Raw genomic sequence first — 19,314 nt, 5'->3', positions numbered from 1 at the left:
AGATATCTCATAATTTTTATAGCTTAGTTTCAAAGGGTTTACCGATGTATTACAAGTCTAACGAATCTAACTCTAGTTAAATCATTTAATATTCCAAGTCATCAACAATTAATGTACTAGCTCTCCAAAATTGTATTTTACAATTTAAATATAGTGTTTATGCAACATCCACAACAAAGATTGACTAACTTTCTTTTTTGTAGAGTTTGCTTATACAATGAGGGTGACAGAAAAGTGTGATGTGTATAGCTTCGGAGTGGTAATAATAGAAATATTAATGGGACGGCACCCTGGTGAGCTCCTTTCATCTTTATCACTATCATCATTATCATCATTGGCATCATCATCAATTGTGCAAACCATGATGTTGAACGATGTTTTAGACCAACGGCTCCCTCCTCCCATAGATGAAGTTAATGGAGCGGTGGTTTCTATTGTAAAAATGGCATTTACATGCTTGAATCTTAATCCCCAATCTCGGCCAACCATGAAACATGTCTCTCAGGAACTATCATCTCACAAGCCATTTTCTATCCAGTCATTTCACACAGTCACATTAGGAGAGTTCTTGCATGGAGGAAGAGTACTCGAGTAGATGCAAGCTTGTCTGTCTTGTTAGAGAAATCTAATATGTGATTAATTAATGCTTTGAGAAATAGGCATATGGCCACAAGTTAGGACCTCCTTATCTCTCCCCCCACCCCAACTTCTTGATGTACCTTGTTAGAGAAATACAATATGTGATTCACACTTTATGGATGTTTTTTCCCTCCCCTGTTTTTGGTGTATCATCATTTTATGGTTGTTTCTCCCCACCCTGGTTTTTTCTGTATCATCTTTGGTTTCTTGTTTTGATATTTTGTAGGAGGTCCCCCTTAGGCTTGCATGTAATGGCTTTGATGTTGTACTTTGCTCTTTTGCTTTAATATATTTTCCATTCACCCAAAAGATTATATATCAGGTATAATCCCAATTACATTTCTTTTTGTTTTTTGGTTTTTTTGGTCTAATAATCTTAGCATTTTTTCAAGATGAAGTTATGTGCTAACTAGATTTAAGTTTTTGTTGTTTTCTTTGTAATTTTATATACTACTGATAAGAAAGTGGCAATTCCTTCCCATTGAGTCTTCTATATCCATTTCTTTTTCTTTTTCTCTCTTCATGTCATTGAAGTCTTTATGTTTCCCTATTAGATATTGGACTTTGGGAGTTGCCAATTGGTAAGGAGAGAGCAAATAATTTTTGTCATTTCCTCAATTTAGATTGAGAGGGAGTGGAAAATGCAATGGCTAATGCTTCCCAAGCTATGTTCTAGGGTCTTTAGAAGGAATAGTAAGATTAGTTTTTAACAATCAGCCTATTTTGTTCATGTCTTTGAATTTTTTTAGCTAAACTTTAGTGATCTTCTTCTTTTTTTTTCATAAAAGAAAACGATTAAGTTTGATGCAGCCTCACTGGAAGATACGGATCGGGGGAGTCAAACACACGAACACAAGAAGAAAGACATTGCAACGGGTTTAACGTGCTTCTTCAAGGACACAGGAAGATTGCAACTCTTCAAGGACACAACGTAACTTTCCAGGGTTACGGAAATATAGAATTCTTCAAGGTTTTGATGTGGGAGATAAATCTCTTTTTTTTTATTCAACTCCAAAACTGCTTTATTCATCCTCAACGTGGGCTGTTTATCATAGCCATTACAAGAAGAAAATCCCTTAACTCAATCCCAACTCCCCTATATTCCTATGGTTGAGATTAAACATGACTAATAGATAACCTTAATTAACTATTATTGCTACTAAATAAAACCATTAAATAGGAAACAAATCTTAGCTTTAGAAGTAACGTGGCTTAGAGAAAGAATAGTGCATCCTCAATAAGGAAAACGTGGCCTAGAGAAAGAGGAAACCCTAGCAAATCTTTGGAGAGAAAATAGGTATGCCTCCACACGGTTTCTCTAGCTAGCCACTTTTTTTTTTGCTAAAGGTCAGCAATGTATATATATAAGAAATGGGAAAATATGTACAAGGAATGACTCATGATTTCCTAAAAAGCTATCCTGAGTTCTAACGTGAAACCTTCGGCATAGCCCTTAGTTTACTGTTAGCCGAAGATGCAATTTAAGTAAATCTATAGAAAGGCCGTTCTAGCGCTTCCCAATAGACAGTCTGCATAATAAAATGGGGTGGACTAGTCCAACAAGTGGTGCATTTCCTTTTCGCTGCATGGGTTGCAAGCGCATCAGCTGTAGAATTTGCTTCTCTGTAGCAATGAGTGATTCGCCACCTGATAGTGTCCAGAAAAGATGAGGCCTTCCACCACTTATTCATTAGATACCAAGGAAGCTTACTAGAGAGAATTGTAGAGACGACCGCCTCCGAGTCGCATTCAATCCAAATATTTTCAGCTCCCATTTCTCTAGCATGGTCAACTCCAATAAAAAAGGCCCCCAGCTCAGCCATGTAGTTTGAGCCCACTCCTTGGTACTGAGAGAAGCATCTTAAAACCGCTCCTAAGTGATCCCGAATTATTCCCCCTGCTCCAATTGATCTTGGGTTGCCCAAGGAAGAGCCATCGATGTTCAATTTCCACCAACCTTGTAGTGGTTGCTTCCATCGCACTTCTACTATTCTTTTAACAGCTGGTTTTGAGATTGTGACTTTTAGCATACGAGCCAAGGCAAGGTCTTGCACCATTTTTACTTGTACCCCTTGCGCCCATGTGCAATCCCCAACTTCCTTAAAGCATAGCTTTGCCACTTCGGCTGGAGTTCTCTTGCAGTTTTCATGGCGACGTCTGTTGCGCTCCCACCATAAATTTTTGCAGCTTATAATCAGTAATTCGCCCCATGCCTTAGGGAGGGCTACTACCTTGGTCTTCCTGCGCCACCAAGAAAATAGTAGCTCAATGGTTGGGAAGCCACTCCAGCTCTGATTGAAAGCAAATAGCACCTCCATCCAAACTTGTCGCGAAAACGTGCATTCAAGAAACAAATGTTGGATCGTTTCACAGTCCATGTAACAAAGGTCACATCTTGATGCTAGAGGAACTGCTTTGCGACATACCATGTGATTAGTGGGAAGAACGCCATGCGCTAGCCTCCAGCCAAATACTGCAGTGCATGGAATTTCTCGGTTCCAAATATCTGAAACCCACTCAGGTGTAGCCGCCTTTATGCGCAAAGCCTCCCAAGCAGTCTTAACTGTGAATCGGCCTGTGGATGAGTGAGCCCAAAAGCGCATATCAGGTCTACTGTGACAAGCTATTCCACTGCCTTGGATCACTGTGAAAACATTTTGAATTTCTGGTTCTTGGACTGCCGGCAAAACCCAGCTTCCATCTTCCCAAAAATCCGCCACCTTTGCTGATAGATTGCGTGGAATGTGGAGGGGTAAGACTAGGTCCTCAATGCTTTGGTTATGTATCCACTTATCATACCAGAAATTAACTGAATTGTCGATACCCACCACCCATCTCTCCGCTGCCCGTATAAAATCCCAAACTCTTCTCAGTCCTAGGAGGAGCGTGGAGGTACCAACAGCCGTTTTGAGGGCCCATCTGCTTTCACTAGATGACCTCTCAAAAAAGTTGCAAATGTAGACTGATCTGTATATATAGTCCAGGCAAGCTTAGCAATAAGAGCCAAATTGAGATCTTGTAACCGTCGAACACCGAGACCACCTTCCTTTTTGGGTTTGCATAGACTATCCCATCGAACTGTGATAGCCTTAGAGCAGTCAGCATCACCGGTCCAAATAAAGTTGCGAATCCATCTCTCCATAACCTCGATAGTGTCCACCGGCCAAAGATATACTGAAAAATTGTGCACTGGGATACTTCCCATCACAGTTCGAACTAGTTCAACCCGCCCTGCCATTGAGAGAAGGCGCCCCTTCCAAGACGCCAGTCGACTCTTGAATTGATCAACAAGTGGCTGAATCATGCCTTGTTTCACCCTGCCCTTCTTTAAAAACACTCCTAGGTACTTTGTTGGGAAGGTACACACTGGGATTTAAAGAACTGATAAAATTCTCTGCCTTCTATTTGCTGGGATACGACCAAAGAAGACTTTGCTTTTAGCAAGGTTGATCACCTGACCCGAGTACTCTCCATAGGCCTCCAGGAATCGCTTGACACGCCTAATATTAGCCAGCTTTGCCTTCATAAAAATAAAAAGGTCATCAGCATACAATAGATGGGAGGGTGTTCTCACCTGGCGTGGTCCTGCAAGGGCATTAATCCATCCTCTATTTCGCAGATCAGATAACCCTCTGCATAGCACCTCTTCAGATAGAATAAAGAGGAGTGGGGATAGTCGATCGCCTTGTCTCAACCCTCTTTCCATCCCAAAAAAACCGGCAGGCCCTCCATTAATCAAAATTGATATCCGAGTAGATTTTAGAATTTGATGCACCCAATTAATCCACAGTTGAGAAAAACCAAAGGCACTAAGAACATCAAACAGGAAGCTCCACTCTAGCGTGTCAAACGCCTTTTGAATGTCTAGTTTCATACTCATGCCACCTCCTCTACATTTAACATCCAGCAGATTTGTAAGTTCTGAGGCCACTCCAATATTTTCAAAAATAACTCTGCCTTTCTGGAAAGCCCCTTGCTCTGAAGAAATTAGCTTGTGTAGAATGGAAGACAATCTGATCGCCATTATTTTAGGGATGATTTTAAAAAGGAAATTCCCCAGGCAAAGAGGGTGAAACTGCCCCACCTTTTTGGCGTTCTCAACCTTTGGAATCAGGCAGAGAAAATTACAATTCACCCCTTTAGTGGCAATGCCTTCCCTGAAGAAGCTCTGAATGCCACGACAGACGTCTCTGCTAATGATATTCCAACACGCCCTAAAGAAGGTACCTGGGTAACCATCTGGTCTTGGTGCGCTAGATGGGTCCAAATCAAAAATAGCTGTTTTGATTTCGTCATGCGAAGGGATCTTGGACAGCATGGCATTATCTTGATCTTGAAAAATGTTTTAGACCAACGACTCTCTCCTCCTACAGCTGAAGTTTATGGAGCAGAGGTTTCTATTGTAAAAATGGCATTTACATGCTTGAATGTTAATCCCCAATCTCGGCCAACCATGAAACATGTGTCTGAGGAGCTATCATCTCACAAGCCATTTTCTATTGAGTCATTTCACATATTCACATTATGAGAATTCTTGCATGGAGGAAGAATACTCAGGTAGATGCAAGCTCGTCTATCTTGGTAGAGAAATCTAATATGTGATTAATTAATGCTTTGAGAAATAGGCATATGGCCACAAGTTAGGACCTCCTTATCTCTCCCTCCACCCCAACTTCTTGATGTACCTTGTTAGAGAAATCCAATATGTGATTCACACTTTATTGATGTTTTTTCCCTCCCCTGTTTTTGGTGTATCATCATTTTATGGTTGTTTTTCCCCACCCTGGTTTTTTCTGTATCATCTTTGGTTTCTTGTTTTGATCTTTTGTAGCAGGTCCCCCTTAGGCTTGCATGTAATGGCTTTGACGTTGTACTTTGCTCTTTTGCTTTAGTATATTTTTCATTCACCCAAAAGATTATATATCAGGTATAATCCCAATTACATTTCTTTCTTCTTCTTTTTTGGTCTAATAATCTTAGCATTTTTTCAAGATGAAGTTATGTGCTAAGTAGATTTAAGTTTTCGTTGTTTTCTTTGTAATTTTACATACTATGGATAAGAAAGTGGCAATTCCTTTCCAATGAGTCTTCTATATCCATTCCTTTTTCTTTTTCTCTTCATGTCATTGAAGTCTTTATGTTTCCCTATTAGGTATTGGACTTTGGGAGTTGCCAATTGGTAAGGAGAGAGCAAATATTTTTTTGCCATTTCCTCAATTTAGATTGAGAGGGAGTGGAAAATGCAATGGCTAATGCTCCCCCAAGCTATGTTCTAGGGTCTTTACACGGAATAGTAAGATTAGTTTTTAACAACCAGCCTATTTTGTTCATATCTTTGAATTTTTTTAGCTAAACTTTAACTATTTTTTTTTTTTTTTATAAAAGAAAAGGACTAAGTTTAATGCAACATCACTGGAAGATACGGATCGGGAGAGTCAAACATACGAACACAAGAAGAAAGACATTGTAACGAGTTTAACGTGCCTCTTCAAGGACACGGGAAGATTGCAATTCTTCAAAGATGCAACGTAACTTTCCAGGGTTACGGGGTATAGAATTCTTCAAGGTTTTGATGTGGGAGATAAATCTCTCTTTTTTTTATTCAACTCCAAAACTGTTTTATTCATTCTCAACATGGGCTCTTTATCATAGCCATTACAAGAAGAAAATCGCTTAACCCAATCCCAACTCCCCTATAAGCCTATGGTTGAGATTAAACATAACTAATAGATAGGTGTATCAAAGTTTCCCTCCACTCGTAGAAGAGGTTTCACCCACCATCCTAGGGTTCACAAACCCCTCCTAAAACCTCTTTTTTTCTCCGTGTGTAAAATTTGGATTGCACTGAAATTTTATTGGTAAATAGAGATAGGTGAAACCTACACATGTACCAATTTGCGCTGCCAAACCTAGCAACACCGCACTTTTGCTATCGCTCACTCGTTCCGTTCCTCAGTTTTTCACTTCTGATCATGCGTAGTGGTGAAAAAGAAAAGCTAAATTTTGGGCTTATCCCATAATTAATAAATAAATAAATAAGCTAATTAAATGCCTCTTCTGAATTCTGATGCAATAACAAACAAAGGAAGAACCATGCATCGTCCTGTAGAAGTGTTGGTTAAACTTGCTTATAATAATTGATATTTCAATCTTTATTTTTAGAAGAAGAACCAATTCTATGCTATATTGATCAAATTTTGGAAGTTGGAGGAGGTTTCAGGCTTTCCAGCCAAATCCCAACTTATCCACCCTGGGAATCTCCAACTTCTATGAATGGCTCACAATGATATACACCAGAGTTCTAATAAAAAGATTATAAATTCCTATACTAATTTATTTATTTTTGGGGGTAATTCCTATACTAATTTATGGTGTTTCTTGGTTTAGGAAGTAAATGATTATCTGGAGTGTAAGCTTCCTTTTAAGAGTAAATTTAATTTTGACTTTGATGAATTTCATCGAAAATCTTAGCAACTATTAGGAAGGAAGGTGTTGTATCAGTCACTATTGATATCGGTATGGACTGGCTGTGTCGTACTAATTCTAGATAAAAAAAAACTATTTTTCAACTTAAAAATCTATTTTTTGGCCGATACAAACAATCTGTATCTTCAGTATCGGAATCCGACAATACTAATGCCAATACGTCGAACCCTGGTTGGGAGAGAAGTCGGCCATGTTGATCCAATACAATTGATGTGAGAACCCTGGATATCGTGATACATTGAAAACTATCCAAACTAAATTGAATTGTGAATCTGTTTCACCCCTCCTCTGTTTCTAGCCAGAGTTTATGGTCGATCAGTCATTTATAGCATCAATTGTATGTCCATCCTCCATGACAAAACAAGACCCCATCTTCACAATCTTGACGACTCCCATTTTTCAACTCCCCGAATCTTTTATCAACTAAAACGGGTTTTCTCTTAATTAAATATTTGGATGGCTCTCTCTTTCAAGAAAACAATAAAATGAGACCGAATTTCCCATCACCCACAATTATTTTTAAAAAAAATGTTCTTTAATCTATAGGATTTGACCCTCCCATTGGGCTTCATAGATAACGGACATGAGTTAATAATGGCATTCTATGAGTCCAACTATTGTATCAGTGGCATTCATTATTCTATAAGTCTAACCATAACATCAAGGTGCACCTTTTTTTTTTTTTTTTTTAATGGAAAAATAAATAAAAGATAACGACTGTACAATATTTTGTTTAAATCCCCGCTCCACATCAAGGTGCACCTTGGATGAAGAGAGTGTCATTCAAGAGACATAATGGCTTGTTTCTCGCCCCCGTCTCATAAATTTTTTTTTTTTTTTTTTTTGAAACTTCAATTAAAACAAACCTGTTTCTTTATGTTGAGTTGCCCTTCATCCATGGTGAAAAGAGAACTTCTTAATCCATGAGATCTTACTCCAATTAGAACTTCGTAAATAAGGGACATGAGTTAATGATCACATTATTATAGGAGTCAATTCATAGCATCAAATCACCTTGGATGAAGAGAATGCCATCCAAGGGTGTTAATGTTTCTCCCTTCTTCTTTTTGGGTGCCTTTTCTTAGTCCAATCGGAAGGTAAAGTTATCTGAAATAGTCACTCCCGTCATGAGGAGTAGTTGAGTTTCATAGTCCAAGAATCCCATATCTGGTCGTACAAGTTGAGTGGGCTGAATAGCCTTTCTCTTTTTCTACCCACCTTCAAATACGCCAAATAGTTTCCATAGGTGGTGTATGGTTAGCTTGAAGCCCGAAAGGGCTAAATAATCATCATATCCCATCCTTTCCCAAACCTTTGAAATCCCATACTGAAGCTATTGGAATAAGAATGAAGAGGTTCTCTTTCACTCTAGATGAAGGGAAACTCGATCCTTAAACAAAATGTTTTTTTTTCTTGGAGGAGATGAATAAAGTCTCTTGCTTTGCTTATGGCTTCTCAACTTGATCCTAAAACAAATTGATTTTTTTTTCTTGGAGGAAGAGAGGGGTGGGGGGGAGAACGCGTTGGGCTCCTCTGTTGAGCGACACAATGTGTAGCGCATATCCAAAGGCCCTGTGTGCTCAGGCACGTAGCCCAACTGTTATGTGCAATAGTCCCACATCGGTCCCATAAGGGATTGGATGTGGGCATATATGATATTGGGTTCCCTCCCCTTGTAGACCGGTTTATGAGGGTGAGTTCTTTCAATCGTAACCGGTCCCATAAGGGATTGGATGTGGGCATATATGATATTGGGTTCCCTCCCCTTGTAGACCGGTTTATGAGGGTGAGTTCTTCCAATCGTAACACCAACACCCTGCTTGTGTGTTGGGCTGCATGCCTGAGCACATAGGAACGTCGGATGGTGCGCTACACATTGTCACGCTATAGAGGACCCAAATTGTTTTTAAAAAATAATAGAGAACCCCAATCCAGGGGAGAACCCAAACCAAAACAATACGTGACTGGCATAGTTGAATACAGATGAATAAAGTCTCTTGCTTCGCATATGGCTTCTCAACTTGTCTGGCAGTGTTATTTACATTGCATTGAAGGAGTAATTAATACTTAATATGTAGGAGAAAATAGATTATTGGTTAAAGATGGCATTGTCTATTTATTGTACCACGTGACTGACATAGTTGGCTTAGCATTAATTTTGCGACGTACTTCGAAAATTCGACTTAAATCCCATGTGGACAGAATAGTTTAAGAAGTTGATAATAACATTTTCATAAATAAAATCAAATTAATTAATGGCAAATTATTGTTTTTTTGGGTAGAATTAATTAATGGCAATTAGAGAAAGTGTAAGATTGAAGAATAGTATTTAAATTTGTACAAGATATTTTTGTAATTTAAGATGTAGAAACAAAATTGACTCTGTCAGGTTCATAACAAACGTTGATTTTTATTTTTTGTATTCTGTTTCAGAATCGTTACCAAAGAACCAACGGGGTAGGAGTAGGATGGTAATCAAATAGAACCTGAGGCCTTAGGTTGCACTTCGCTGGAGTAAGTTTGTTGATTTTTGCTCTTTAGAATCAATTTGGGAGCGGATTATTTTTGAGAACTCTTGAGAAAAAAAAAACAAAAAGGTCTCCAACCAGAGTCTCCTGTGGTCCTACCAGAGTCCTGAGTACCGTGAAGCTCAAATTCTAATCATCCAGTTTGTGTGCAACTACTGGAAAATTTTCCCAAACACCCCCCCCCCCAACGAACCTCTCTCGCTCTCGCTGGACTGTTTATGCTCGACGCAAGAAACCAGGTAACTCATTCTGTCTCTCTCTGTTCTATCGCTAACTGTGTAGGCAAATGGATCTCTTTCTTCTTCGGTACCGGCAAATTGATCTCTTGTCTGAGAATTTCCAACCCCAAACCCTATAATCCCCAAATTGGCTTCTTTTGTTTTTTGGTTCCTCATCCAAATTAACCTAGGAGGAGTTGATACTGGATGTAAGCACCACATGTTCTTGCTCTTACCTTTGATACATGCAAGTACTCTATCATTGACAGCAGGAGATTCTTTTGGCAGGGTTGATGGCTTTGTTGGGCTGTTAGGCTTTTCTGAGTTTCTTTTGGCATGGTATTCTATGTATAGATTTTTTCTTTTCTACAATAATATCCTCTTGAGATATCGAAATCTATTGAGTCACATTAGACTGCTAGCTAGCTGTGTTGGTCTATTGGGTGCTTGTGTTATAAAGCGAGGGGTCTCCATGTGGGGGACTTTGGACAGTTTATTTTGAGATGAGAATTGCAAGTATAAACTCTGGGGGTGCCCACCATAAAAACATAAACAAGAGTTTATTTTGAGATGGAGTCATGTAATTTATCCAGAAGAAGGGCACCATTCCCTTGTATGATCTGAAATAGTTAATATATAAACTCTGGGGGTGCCCACCAGATAAATATGAACTGATAGGAGGATTCAATTGAATTCCTTTTTGTGCAGAGAGATTGGATCATGATATAGAGTGATAAAGGGTTGTTTGGGATTTCAGATTTCAAATTTTAATGATGGGAGGATTTGTCAGTGTTGTAAGAATAGAAAGAGAAGTTAAGGAGAAGGCAGAAATGGGTTAATGCAGAAAGTTTCCCCTTCTTTTTTATTTCTCTTATCTTACATGATATCTTTTGTTTGATTCAATAAATTAAGTTATATTATATGATATAGTCCTTGCATTCGTATGTGGGCTGTTAGGCTTTTCTGAGTTTCTTCAATGCCATTAAAATAAAGAGTCCAGGTTCTAGATTAAGAATACCATGTTATTCTATATTTTTGTTTCTACACTAAGATCCTATTGGGATATCTGAACTTTAATTGATCAAGAAAACATAGATAAATGTTTAGATATTTGTATTATCTACAATGGAACTTTTTCCTCCATGTTGGTCAAGTATACAATGCCGGGATCTTGAGGTGGAGAAATGCTAACTCATCTCAAGAGAGCGTAGTAGTGTTTCAAGAATAGCATTTTGGTCCCATATCAGATGGTAAAATCCCCTTTATAGATTGATCTCTGAGGTTATCCAGATCATTATAGTGCTGGATTGATGCAAGTCAACCCATCCAGCCACTTGAAATTATCTGTTATCAAAGTGACCACCTCAGAGATCTATATATATATATATATATATATATATATAAGCAATGATAACAGCACCTTCAATAGTAAAACCTATGTACTAGAATCTGAGCTAGATCATGTGCTGAACAGAGTTCACTTTTTTGAAAGACGATGTTTTTGTCTGGCAAGTTGAGCTTGCTTCTTGGGTTTCCAGTATACAGCATGCATCAGAGTGATTCAGAGGTTTTTTTTTTCCTTAACATTCTATTCATGTTATTAAACATAAAATGGTTTCAGTAACACAATTATTTTACCCCTACATTGCAATTTGTAATCCTACTGGTCCAAGTGCACGGAAGGTATTTAAAGTACTTGATGTAATGTCAATTTGATTCTGTTGTTGTCCTTCAAACATTAACCCTTGCCCTCATTGTTCTTTCCTTGTAATGCTTTCTTCTTGATAACCCTAGAGGCTAAAGGTGTCCAAGCCCTGTCCCTACTAGGAATCATGTTGGGTTAGTCTGATTTCATTTTATGAAAATAGCAATTTATAAATTAAACTATTTCTGATCATACAAGGGAATGGCGCACTTCTTCTGGATAAATTACATGACTCATAAGGGTATATATTAGGGGTGGGATGAGATTCAACAATATTGATAGCTCCATGGCTGACGTAGCTACATCCTTCTGAGAGTTTCAGATTATTAGGATTTTCAAGTATCCAACCAATAGCAGTTTCACTTGTTTTCTTGTCAAAATGCTCCATGACAGGAAAGAATGGAGGTAATTTGGATTCCTTCTCTTCTGGAATGAGTTTGAATCATTTAGTTTAATTTCCATCTTGGTATTGATAATTCAAGGGGGTGATGTAGAGTTGGATTGACACAAGGTTCCATTTGATGAATTAAATGAAGTGATGCCCATATGCCATGAATTCTGTTTAATAATATGGGTGGGTTTGGAATGGTTTTCTGAAAGATAATTTTACAATTTCTTGTGGCCTAGATGAAACTTGGCATCATAGCAGTTACCCTATCTTTTTCTAATTTAATTAAGTTTTTGTTGGATCATAGACTAATAATACAGGAAAGAAGAGATTTTTCATTGGAATACCAAGAAAACATACCATCCAATGTTGAAATCCCTCTCTCTTGTTTGAGCAGGATTTACCTAATGGTTGGATCTTTGTCATGAGTTGTTTTATCAGGTTCATAGTAAAGTAGGTGTAGGATTTTATTAATGTTGCTTTTAATTAGGAGTTTATGTAGATAGATGGTTAAGATTGTTTAAGGTTTTTCTTACTGCATTTGCGTGATTGGAATGTTTACTGCAATTGTAGAATGTGTGTGACCATTGTAAAATCTGTTCCATCATGGGAATAGGATGTTCCATTGCTTCTTTTTGTATGATAATCTGTTCTTCTCCATCTGCTAAATACAGTTTTCTCAGCAAGTATGACAAGGTGACTAATTCTGGGTTTTGGTTTTAGAAGCATTGGAACTCCCTGATTAATGGGTTGCGAATGACTGAATGTATGTGTGTGATATACGTTTTTCATGCTTTGCAGGACCTGCTGTAGAAATCACAGCTGCTTTCAAGTTTCAGCTAAAAAGGGTGTACCCCGTGCACGAGGCTCCTGCCACTGCGGGGTCTGGGGAGGGTCGTAATGTACACAGCCTTGCCCCTGCTTTTGCAGAGAGGCTGTTTCCAAACTCGAACTTGTGGCCACTTGATCACAATGGAGCAACATTACCGTTGGACCAAGGCTTGCCTTCAGCTTTCAAGTTTCAGCTGTGGAGAGGTATTTCAGGAAATCTATTTTCCTCTGTTTAGCGCTGCTTACGCAGACAACACTCATTGCTATATTATGTTTTCTGTTACAATGTTGCATGATGTGTGTTATATATGAAGGAAAATGTCCTATATTTTCATGTTCTTCTTTCTGTTGTAGTGTTGCACTGTTGCATGAGGGTTTTCTTTTTAAATTCTAAACAATAAAATAGTGCCTGGAACCAATTAGGAAGCTGAACCAGCCCACCCTTTTGTTAATGGTCCTGGATCTCAAGTTTGGAACTGATTAGCTTATTACCCCGGTTCTGGTCCTGACCCATTCGGACTGGAACCATTAAGGAACCGGACCGATTGGCCAGAACCGGACCAATTCACACCCTACCTCTTCCTGATCACCAGCACTACCATGTCTGTTAAGGGATTCATGGCTGCGAAGGTAGTGCAACCACCAACACCGGGTTGCCACGTTCTGCCTGCAATACCCACTAGCATTAAGATGATCCAAACTAACAGAGCAGTCCCAGCCACTCATTTAAGGACCAAGAGCTCCGGATTTGGAGAGTTCCCTTCTGGGTTCAGACCCTCCCACACCATTAAATCTGCAGAACAAGGTTCTGGTTTAGTTAGTGAAGACCAGGGGACACGAGAAACATCAGGAGCTTACAAGACGGTTTCCCAGATCAAAGCCGATCTGAAGCAAGCAATACAGGGTATGTACCTTTACTTTTCCAATCTGAAAATTTCAAATCATACTCAATTTTTATGAACAGTGAGTGGGGCTTGAGTTGAAATGGATTGAATAAACATGTCTGAAGGCATCAACAGAGGCATCTTTGGAGTCCCGTCTGCAAAGAAATCTGAGATTTCAGCTCTGGTGGAGCTGCTTGAGTCTCAGAATCCAACTCGTAATCCTACTCAAGATCTGGACAAGGTAAACAGTGTTTCTGGTGCTGTAATGGGTAAGTGGAGTTGTGTGGTAATTGTTCTTTTTGAGTTGTTGGAAGGTGGGTGGATGCTGGAAGCTTGTCTACAGTACAATTTCTATCCTGGGTTCCAAGAGAACCAAGCTAGGCTTGAGGGACTTCATCAGTTTGGGGGATTTCTTCCAGACCATTTATCCTGCTGAGGTGGGTCCGAGTGAGTTCTTGTCCCTTGATTATGTCTTTAGTTACAAGGACCAAGTTTTCCTTCACCAATGATGAAAAGAGAATCTATTCAGCCACGAGATCTGACCCTCTGATTCGACCTATGAAAAGTATTTCGGACCTTCATCAACGAGCTGAAATTTAATGTTGAGGCTCACTATTCTAAGAATCCAATCATAGCGTCAAATCATCGTGGATGAAGAGATTCCCTTTTCATCCAGAAAAACAGAAAAAAATGGAATTATATCTTCAATAGCTCCATAACTACTTGGTTAATTTGAACTTTTTTTCCTGATTGAAGCTTATCTTCCTCACATGAGCCTGTACACCCACATTCTCTCTCCAAGTGACCAGAATGCCTTCTTGCAAATTGTAATTACCACTTCATGTGACCCTGACTCTTTATCCTTTTGATCCTTTTTATAAGTAGTTGCAACCCTATAGTGAAAAAGGTGGTAGTAGGAAGACCATGCATCATGGTCCACATTATTTGTGCCATATGTGGCACATGATTCAGAAAGTTCCAACCGTATAAATGTACTAGTCCACTTTGGATTATTCATGTGACGAAATGTTTTGAGGGACTTGAAAATTAGCATAGATTTGGAGATTCCTAAATGGGTCAACCTTTCGAACTGTTGCTGAATCCATGGATAAACAAAAGACAACTTGGAAACCGAAACATCTTAGTATCAAATGAAAAAAAAAAAATTTCAAAAACGATTTCCGTAGTAGCAGTGAGCAAAATAGAAGTCAGCCTAATTTGGTGGTCGAACTCCATCATATGGCCCAATTGTATTGAATTGTTCCTTGGGTATTTTTAACAACCAACCTATTGGACCGAAACAGAGAGATAAGCAAGCAGGTTTTGAACAGAATATCATAGGACAAAATCAGACCAATGGATGGACTTGATATTCAAATCGAGTTCTCCCGATATTGAATGAGAACCTTTCTGGAAGTTTCAGCAAGATCAAATAGTTGAATCCTAGTTAGACGAGGATAGGGGTATGTCAGTCAATTCACAACTCAGCATACCAATCAAACAGCAGAATTATAATACCCAAACAGAACTGTTATTATGATATCAATGTTAAGCAAATCAGACCAGTAAAGACGAGGTATCGAGTTCAACAATTAAACTCATAAATAACTCCTAATTGAAATAGGAGTCTATTGATTAAATTTCAAAACCTGAAATTGATCACTGATTATGAAAGAGAAAAATTCCAATTGAATGAATCTGTGAACATAATTGAAATCAACATCACAAAGCTATGTAAATCAGGCAATCCTAGTAGGAGTAGGATTACTATGAACAGCCAGATTTCAGATTGAGAACAGAATCTTAAGAAAACAAAATCGATTCATAGATGCTGAAATCAGAACTCGATTCCGATCAGTAACTAGCAATGATTAAACTGAAGATTGACCCAAACTTTGATGGCAGAAATTCCAGTGACAGTAAGGATCAATACTTTAAGAAGAGAACTAGAGAGGAGAATAGAAGAAAGAAGAAGAGTGTTCAGACCTGATTCGAAGAGAGAGGGAGGAAGAGGGAGAACTAGTTGGATAGCCAAAGCTTCATCCAGTAGCAGACACAGAGAACATAAACAAGTCATTACATGAAACCAGGATTCTAAAACAGAATCTAACTCTTCCCACGCATGGAAGTTTATCTCTAACATGGGACAATTAAACCGAAAAAATAGCAGCAAACTCTATCCGACATTGGAAATCTAACATAACCAATTAAATAGCTACATGACCACTTAAGTTGTCACAGGACCACTTAAACAGACCCAATTACTGAATCAAACCACAAATCGGACCAGAATTAAAAGAAAAGTAAAACTAGCAACTCCTAGCCATCATTCCTGCATCACTATTTTGTTCTTATCTTTGAATTTTTTAGCTAAACTTTAACCCTCTTTTTCAACATGTGTAAAATATAGATTAGTAAGTAGACAATGGTGAAACCTACCTATGTACAAATTTGAGCTTTAGATGAGCAGCCACATGACAGATATAAGTGGTCTGTGCTGCCAAACCTAGCAACACAACAGTTTTGCTACTGCTCACTCTTTCCGTTCCTTGAGTTTTTCACTTTCTGATCATGAATAACTGCCACCAAAAACCAAATTTTGGGCTTACCCATAAATAAATAAGCTAATTGGCATAGCACGACAATGCAAACGGCTTCCATCACAGCCACTGTTACAAACTCACCCTTTACTTTTCCAAAATGCAGGGCAAAGCAGTTAACATTGTTGAATTCAGCCTTCGGGGATTAAATGTGCTTAAGGGACAATTAGCTATTGAAGCTTCCTTCAAAGTTACATCAAAAACAGTTTGGACTCCCCTCCTAGCTTCTTTCTCAAAGATTTAACAACTAATGCGTAACTCTTTCAATCAACTCTTTTCATTTCTGTATAATCTGTCTATTGTTTTGTAATTGATTTCACACAGAAAGTTGATATTAAGTACGAGAATTCGATCATCACTCCAGATCAGGTAGGTTGAGGATTTATTTAGGTTGTCTTTGGTATGCATTCTTGGAATAGTTTTTGGGTCTAAAACACATCTTGAAACTCAGTTCTTCTCTATTTTCTCGCTTCCAGAATCCATTTCTAGAATGCATACCAAACAGAGACTTGAGTCAAAATGTTATTACACTACATTACCATCTGTTGCTGGTATAGGAAATCACTCTATAACTTTAAACCTGTTGCTGACCGAAGTTGTTGTGTGCATACCCAAAACAGTTGATGAGCATTTTCCGCAAGAACTATGACCTTCTGCTCAGTATCTTCAATCCAGAGGGTTGGCTGGAGATCTCGTATCCTTAATTTGGTTTCAATCTGTTAATTTAGTATTGAAGGGGGTTATCTGTGTTCTTTAATTCAAGGTTCTTAGATATGTGGACGAATCCATGAGGATTGGGAGAGATGATAAAGGCAATATGTTCATATTGGAAAGAGCAGAGGATAATCCCCAACTTCTCTGATAAACCCAATCCCTTTTCTTTCTTTTTTTTTTTTTTTTCCATTCGGTCCAACAAACAGATTATTGTTGTATACAATGTTTCAGAATTACAACGAAAGGAATTTATTTTTCGCTCTTCAAATAAGGAAATGGATCATCCAGGTTTTGTCTCTTTCTTTCGAAGTGGAAAACGAGTGTCATCCACCAGTAAGTTACGAGGAAAAGTATTTTGGACCTTTGTCGATAGGCTTTGTTTGATTGTAAGGAAAATTAAAGAAAAGGGAAGTGAAAATTTTCAAATATAAAAATGAAACTTTTGAAATCATTGCGCAACATGATTATATAAACTATTTAAATTATTTATCATATTTAGTAATAAACTTTTTAGATGTAACGTTTATTTTACCTTGCAAATCTATGCGATTTTTTTTGTTTTGGATAGAAAAACTTATGCGATTAGATGCAAAGTAAAATGAAAATTTAATTACTAAATATGAAATGATTTGGCGTTAGTTACATAACCATGTGGGGGTAATGATTATAATTTTTCTTTATTTGGATTGAAAATTTCACTTCCCTTCTTTTTAATTTTCCTTGCATCCAAATGGAGCTAAAGGTGAGATTTAATGATGAAACTAATTATTCTTAAAATCATAGTTTCAAATAACCGTGGATGAAAAAATTATTGCATCTTCCAGAATGACAAAATAGGAAAAGAAAAATAGGTATTGATATTTTCACTAGCTCCATGCCTACTTGGCTAATGCCTTTCTGGCACAATATGCAATCTAGGAGAGTCGATCTGTTGATTTTCTAGGAGGCAAACACTCAACTGGCAAGCCACCAACCAACTGAGCTAGTGGCTGTTCAATCCTTAAAAATAGTCAACAAATTTTTATTTCACTGAAATAAGATGCAAAAATCAAATCAAAAAACTTCCTACACAAAAATTATCCCATGAAATTGCAATAAAAATCATACCAAATCAGACCTTAGTAGTCAAAGGAAGAGAAAACAAAAACGATTTTTGTAGTAGCAATGGCCCAATTTTTGTCCATAACTTTGACTTTTTGAGTTAAACTTTTTTTTTTTTTTTGATAAGTAAATTATATTAAAAATAAATATACCAAAAAATAGAAAACCACCTAGAACCTCTTTAAAATATGCTTAAAGAGGGAAATGGGTTTTGAGTTAAACTTTGATCCTCTTTTGCTCCATGTGCAAAATTTGGATTTGACTGAAATTTTACTAGCAAATAGTGAATGATGAAAAATGCCTAATGTTATCAAATTTGAGTTTTAGATGAACAGACGTGTGATAGAAATAAGTGAGTAATGCTCCCAAGCCATCACCTGTTAAAAGCATCTCATGAGGTAGATTTTTAAGAATTTTAAGAGCATTATTATTTTTAGGTAGAGGGGTTCCCTACACTTTCTGAGTGCAATTTTGGGTGAATAAATGAACCCTCTTTGAAATCCAACAAAAGGGGCGGGGCTTTATGGCATATCACCCTCTTAACATGAGCATTGATATGTGCGCGGGTTTACAATTTCATTTTTGAACTAGCATTGTACACAACTTTTTTCCTTATTTTTATGCATGAAATGTTAGATTTGATTAAAAATAATCCAAAATTAGAAATTATGCATACAAGATGCACCCTTATTTAGAGAGCTACACTCCTATTTAGAGAACTAACCATACGTCGAGTTTGTAACATGCTTATGAAAAAGAAAAAAAAAAGGGGCCAAATGCTCTCCTATTTATATTGTATGTCAGGTTCTCCGTTGGTATAACCTTACAATCCTTAAATAAGAACCTATCGATCTTTCTAGTTAGAAAGAAATCTATTTGGCCACTATGATACCAATTTTTTAAGGTAATTAAATGATCATCTTACAAAGTATGTGTTTACTATGAATAAATCATAAGCCACAATAAGATCTAAAACTGAAGTCCCTTCCTTACTCTTCTTTCCAAAACCATATCCTCCATGTACTCCGTCACAACCTTTTCGTTTCCTCCCAACATGTCAGTTTAGATCTCCCTCTATAATAATTTTCTCTCTAACTAAAACAATAAAACCTTACACTAATGCATCCATGTATTCCCAAAATTGTATCTTATAACTTTCATCCAATCCTACGTGGGTGTGTAAACACTAATAATATTGACAACCTCTTTCTCCGATACTA

General features: G+C 37.7%; 2 protein-coding genes across 6 annotated transcripts in view; both read left to right on the top strand.

Annotated features, from left to right (window-relative positions):
* LOC122662524 (probable leucine-rich repeat receptor-like protein kinase At1g35710) overlaps positions 1–5,246 on the top strand; it is a 29,855-nt gene extending 24,609 nt beyond the window's left edge. For 2 of the 3 annotated variants that reach the window (XM_043858184.1, XM_043858197.1), the window contains exon 3: positions 204–641. In XM_043858184.1, coding sequence (XP_043714119.1) covers positions 204–595 — 392 coding nt within the window. In that variant the 3' untranslated portion in view covers positions 596–641. Of the gene's footprint in view, positions 1–203; positions 642–5,032 lie in introns of those variants that run through there. The other variant, XM_043858190.1, reaches the window with a different exon arrangement.
* A 7,149-nt stretch (positions 5,247–12,395) lies between these two features.
* On the top strand, positions 12,396–17,159 carry LOC122648837 (fibrillin protein 5 homolog). Of its 3 annotated transcripts, none has more exons than XM_043842101.1 (9): positions 12,396–12,637; positions 12,675–12,812; positions 13,408–13,699; positions 13,805–13,920; positions 13,994–14,116; positions 16,386–16,484; positions 16,604–16,648; positions 16,900–16,973; positions 17,051–17,159. In XM_043842101.1, the coding sequence occupies exons 2-9, from the start codon at positions 12,729–12,731 to the stop codon at positions 17,139–17,141; spliced, it is 924 nt and encodes a 307-aa protein (XP_043698036.1). In that variant the 5' UTR covers positions 12,396–12,637; positions 12,675–12,728; the 3' UTR covers positions 17,142–17,159. The 3 variants fall into 3 exon arrangements, with proteins under 3 accessions (XP_043698036.1, XP_043698037.1, XP_043698035.1); XM_043842102.1 differs by adding an exon at positions 12,890–12,898 and having other exon boundaries at positions 12,396–12,804; XM_043842100.1 differs by having other exon boundaries at positions 12,396–12,812.
* The last annotated feature ends 2,155 nt before the right edge of the window (positions 17,160–19,314 follow it).

The sequence above is a fragment of the Telopea speciosissima genome, chromosome 1 (genome assembly GCF_018873765.1).
Source record: "Telopea speciosissima isolate NSW1024214 ecotype Mountain lineage chromosome 1, Tspe_v1, whole genome shotgun sequence".
Lineage (NCBI taxonomy): Eukaryota > Viridiplantae > Streptophyta > Magnoliopsida > Proteales > Proteaceae > Telopea > Telopea speciosissima.
Note: the sequence above shows the minus strand (reverse complement) of the source record. Positions and strands in the feature narration are given on the sequence as shown.

Bases quoted from the DNA above. Each gene is read 5' to 3' on its own strand.
- LOC122648837 (XM_043842101.1), top strand. From the start codon at position 12,729: ATGTATGTGTGTGATATACGTTTTTCATGCTTTGCAGGACCTGCTGTA. The intron at 12,813-13,407 runs GTGTACCCCGTG...ATGTCTGTTAAG, and splicing joins TCAAGTTTCAGCTAAAAAGG to GGATTCATGGCTGCGAAGGT. The intron at 13,700-13,804 runs GTATGTACCTTT...ACATGTCTGAAG, and splicing joins TCTGAAGCAAGCAATACAGG to GCATCAACAGAGGCATCTTT.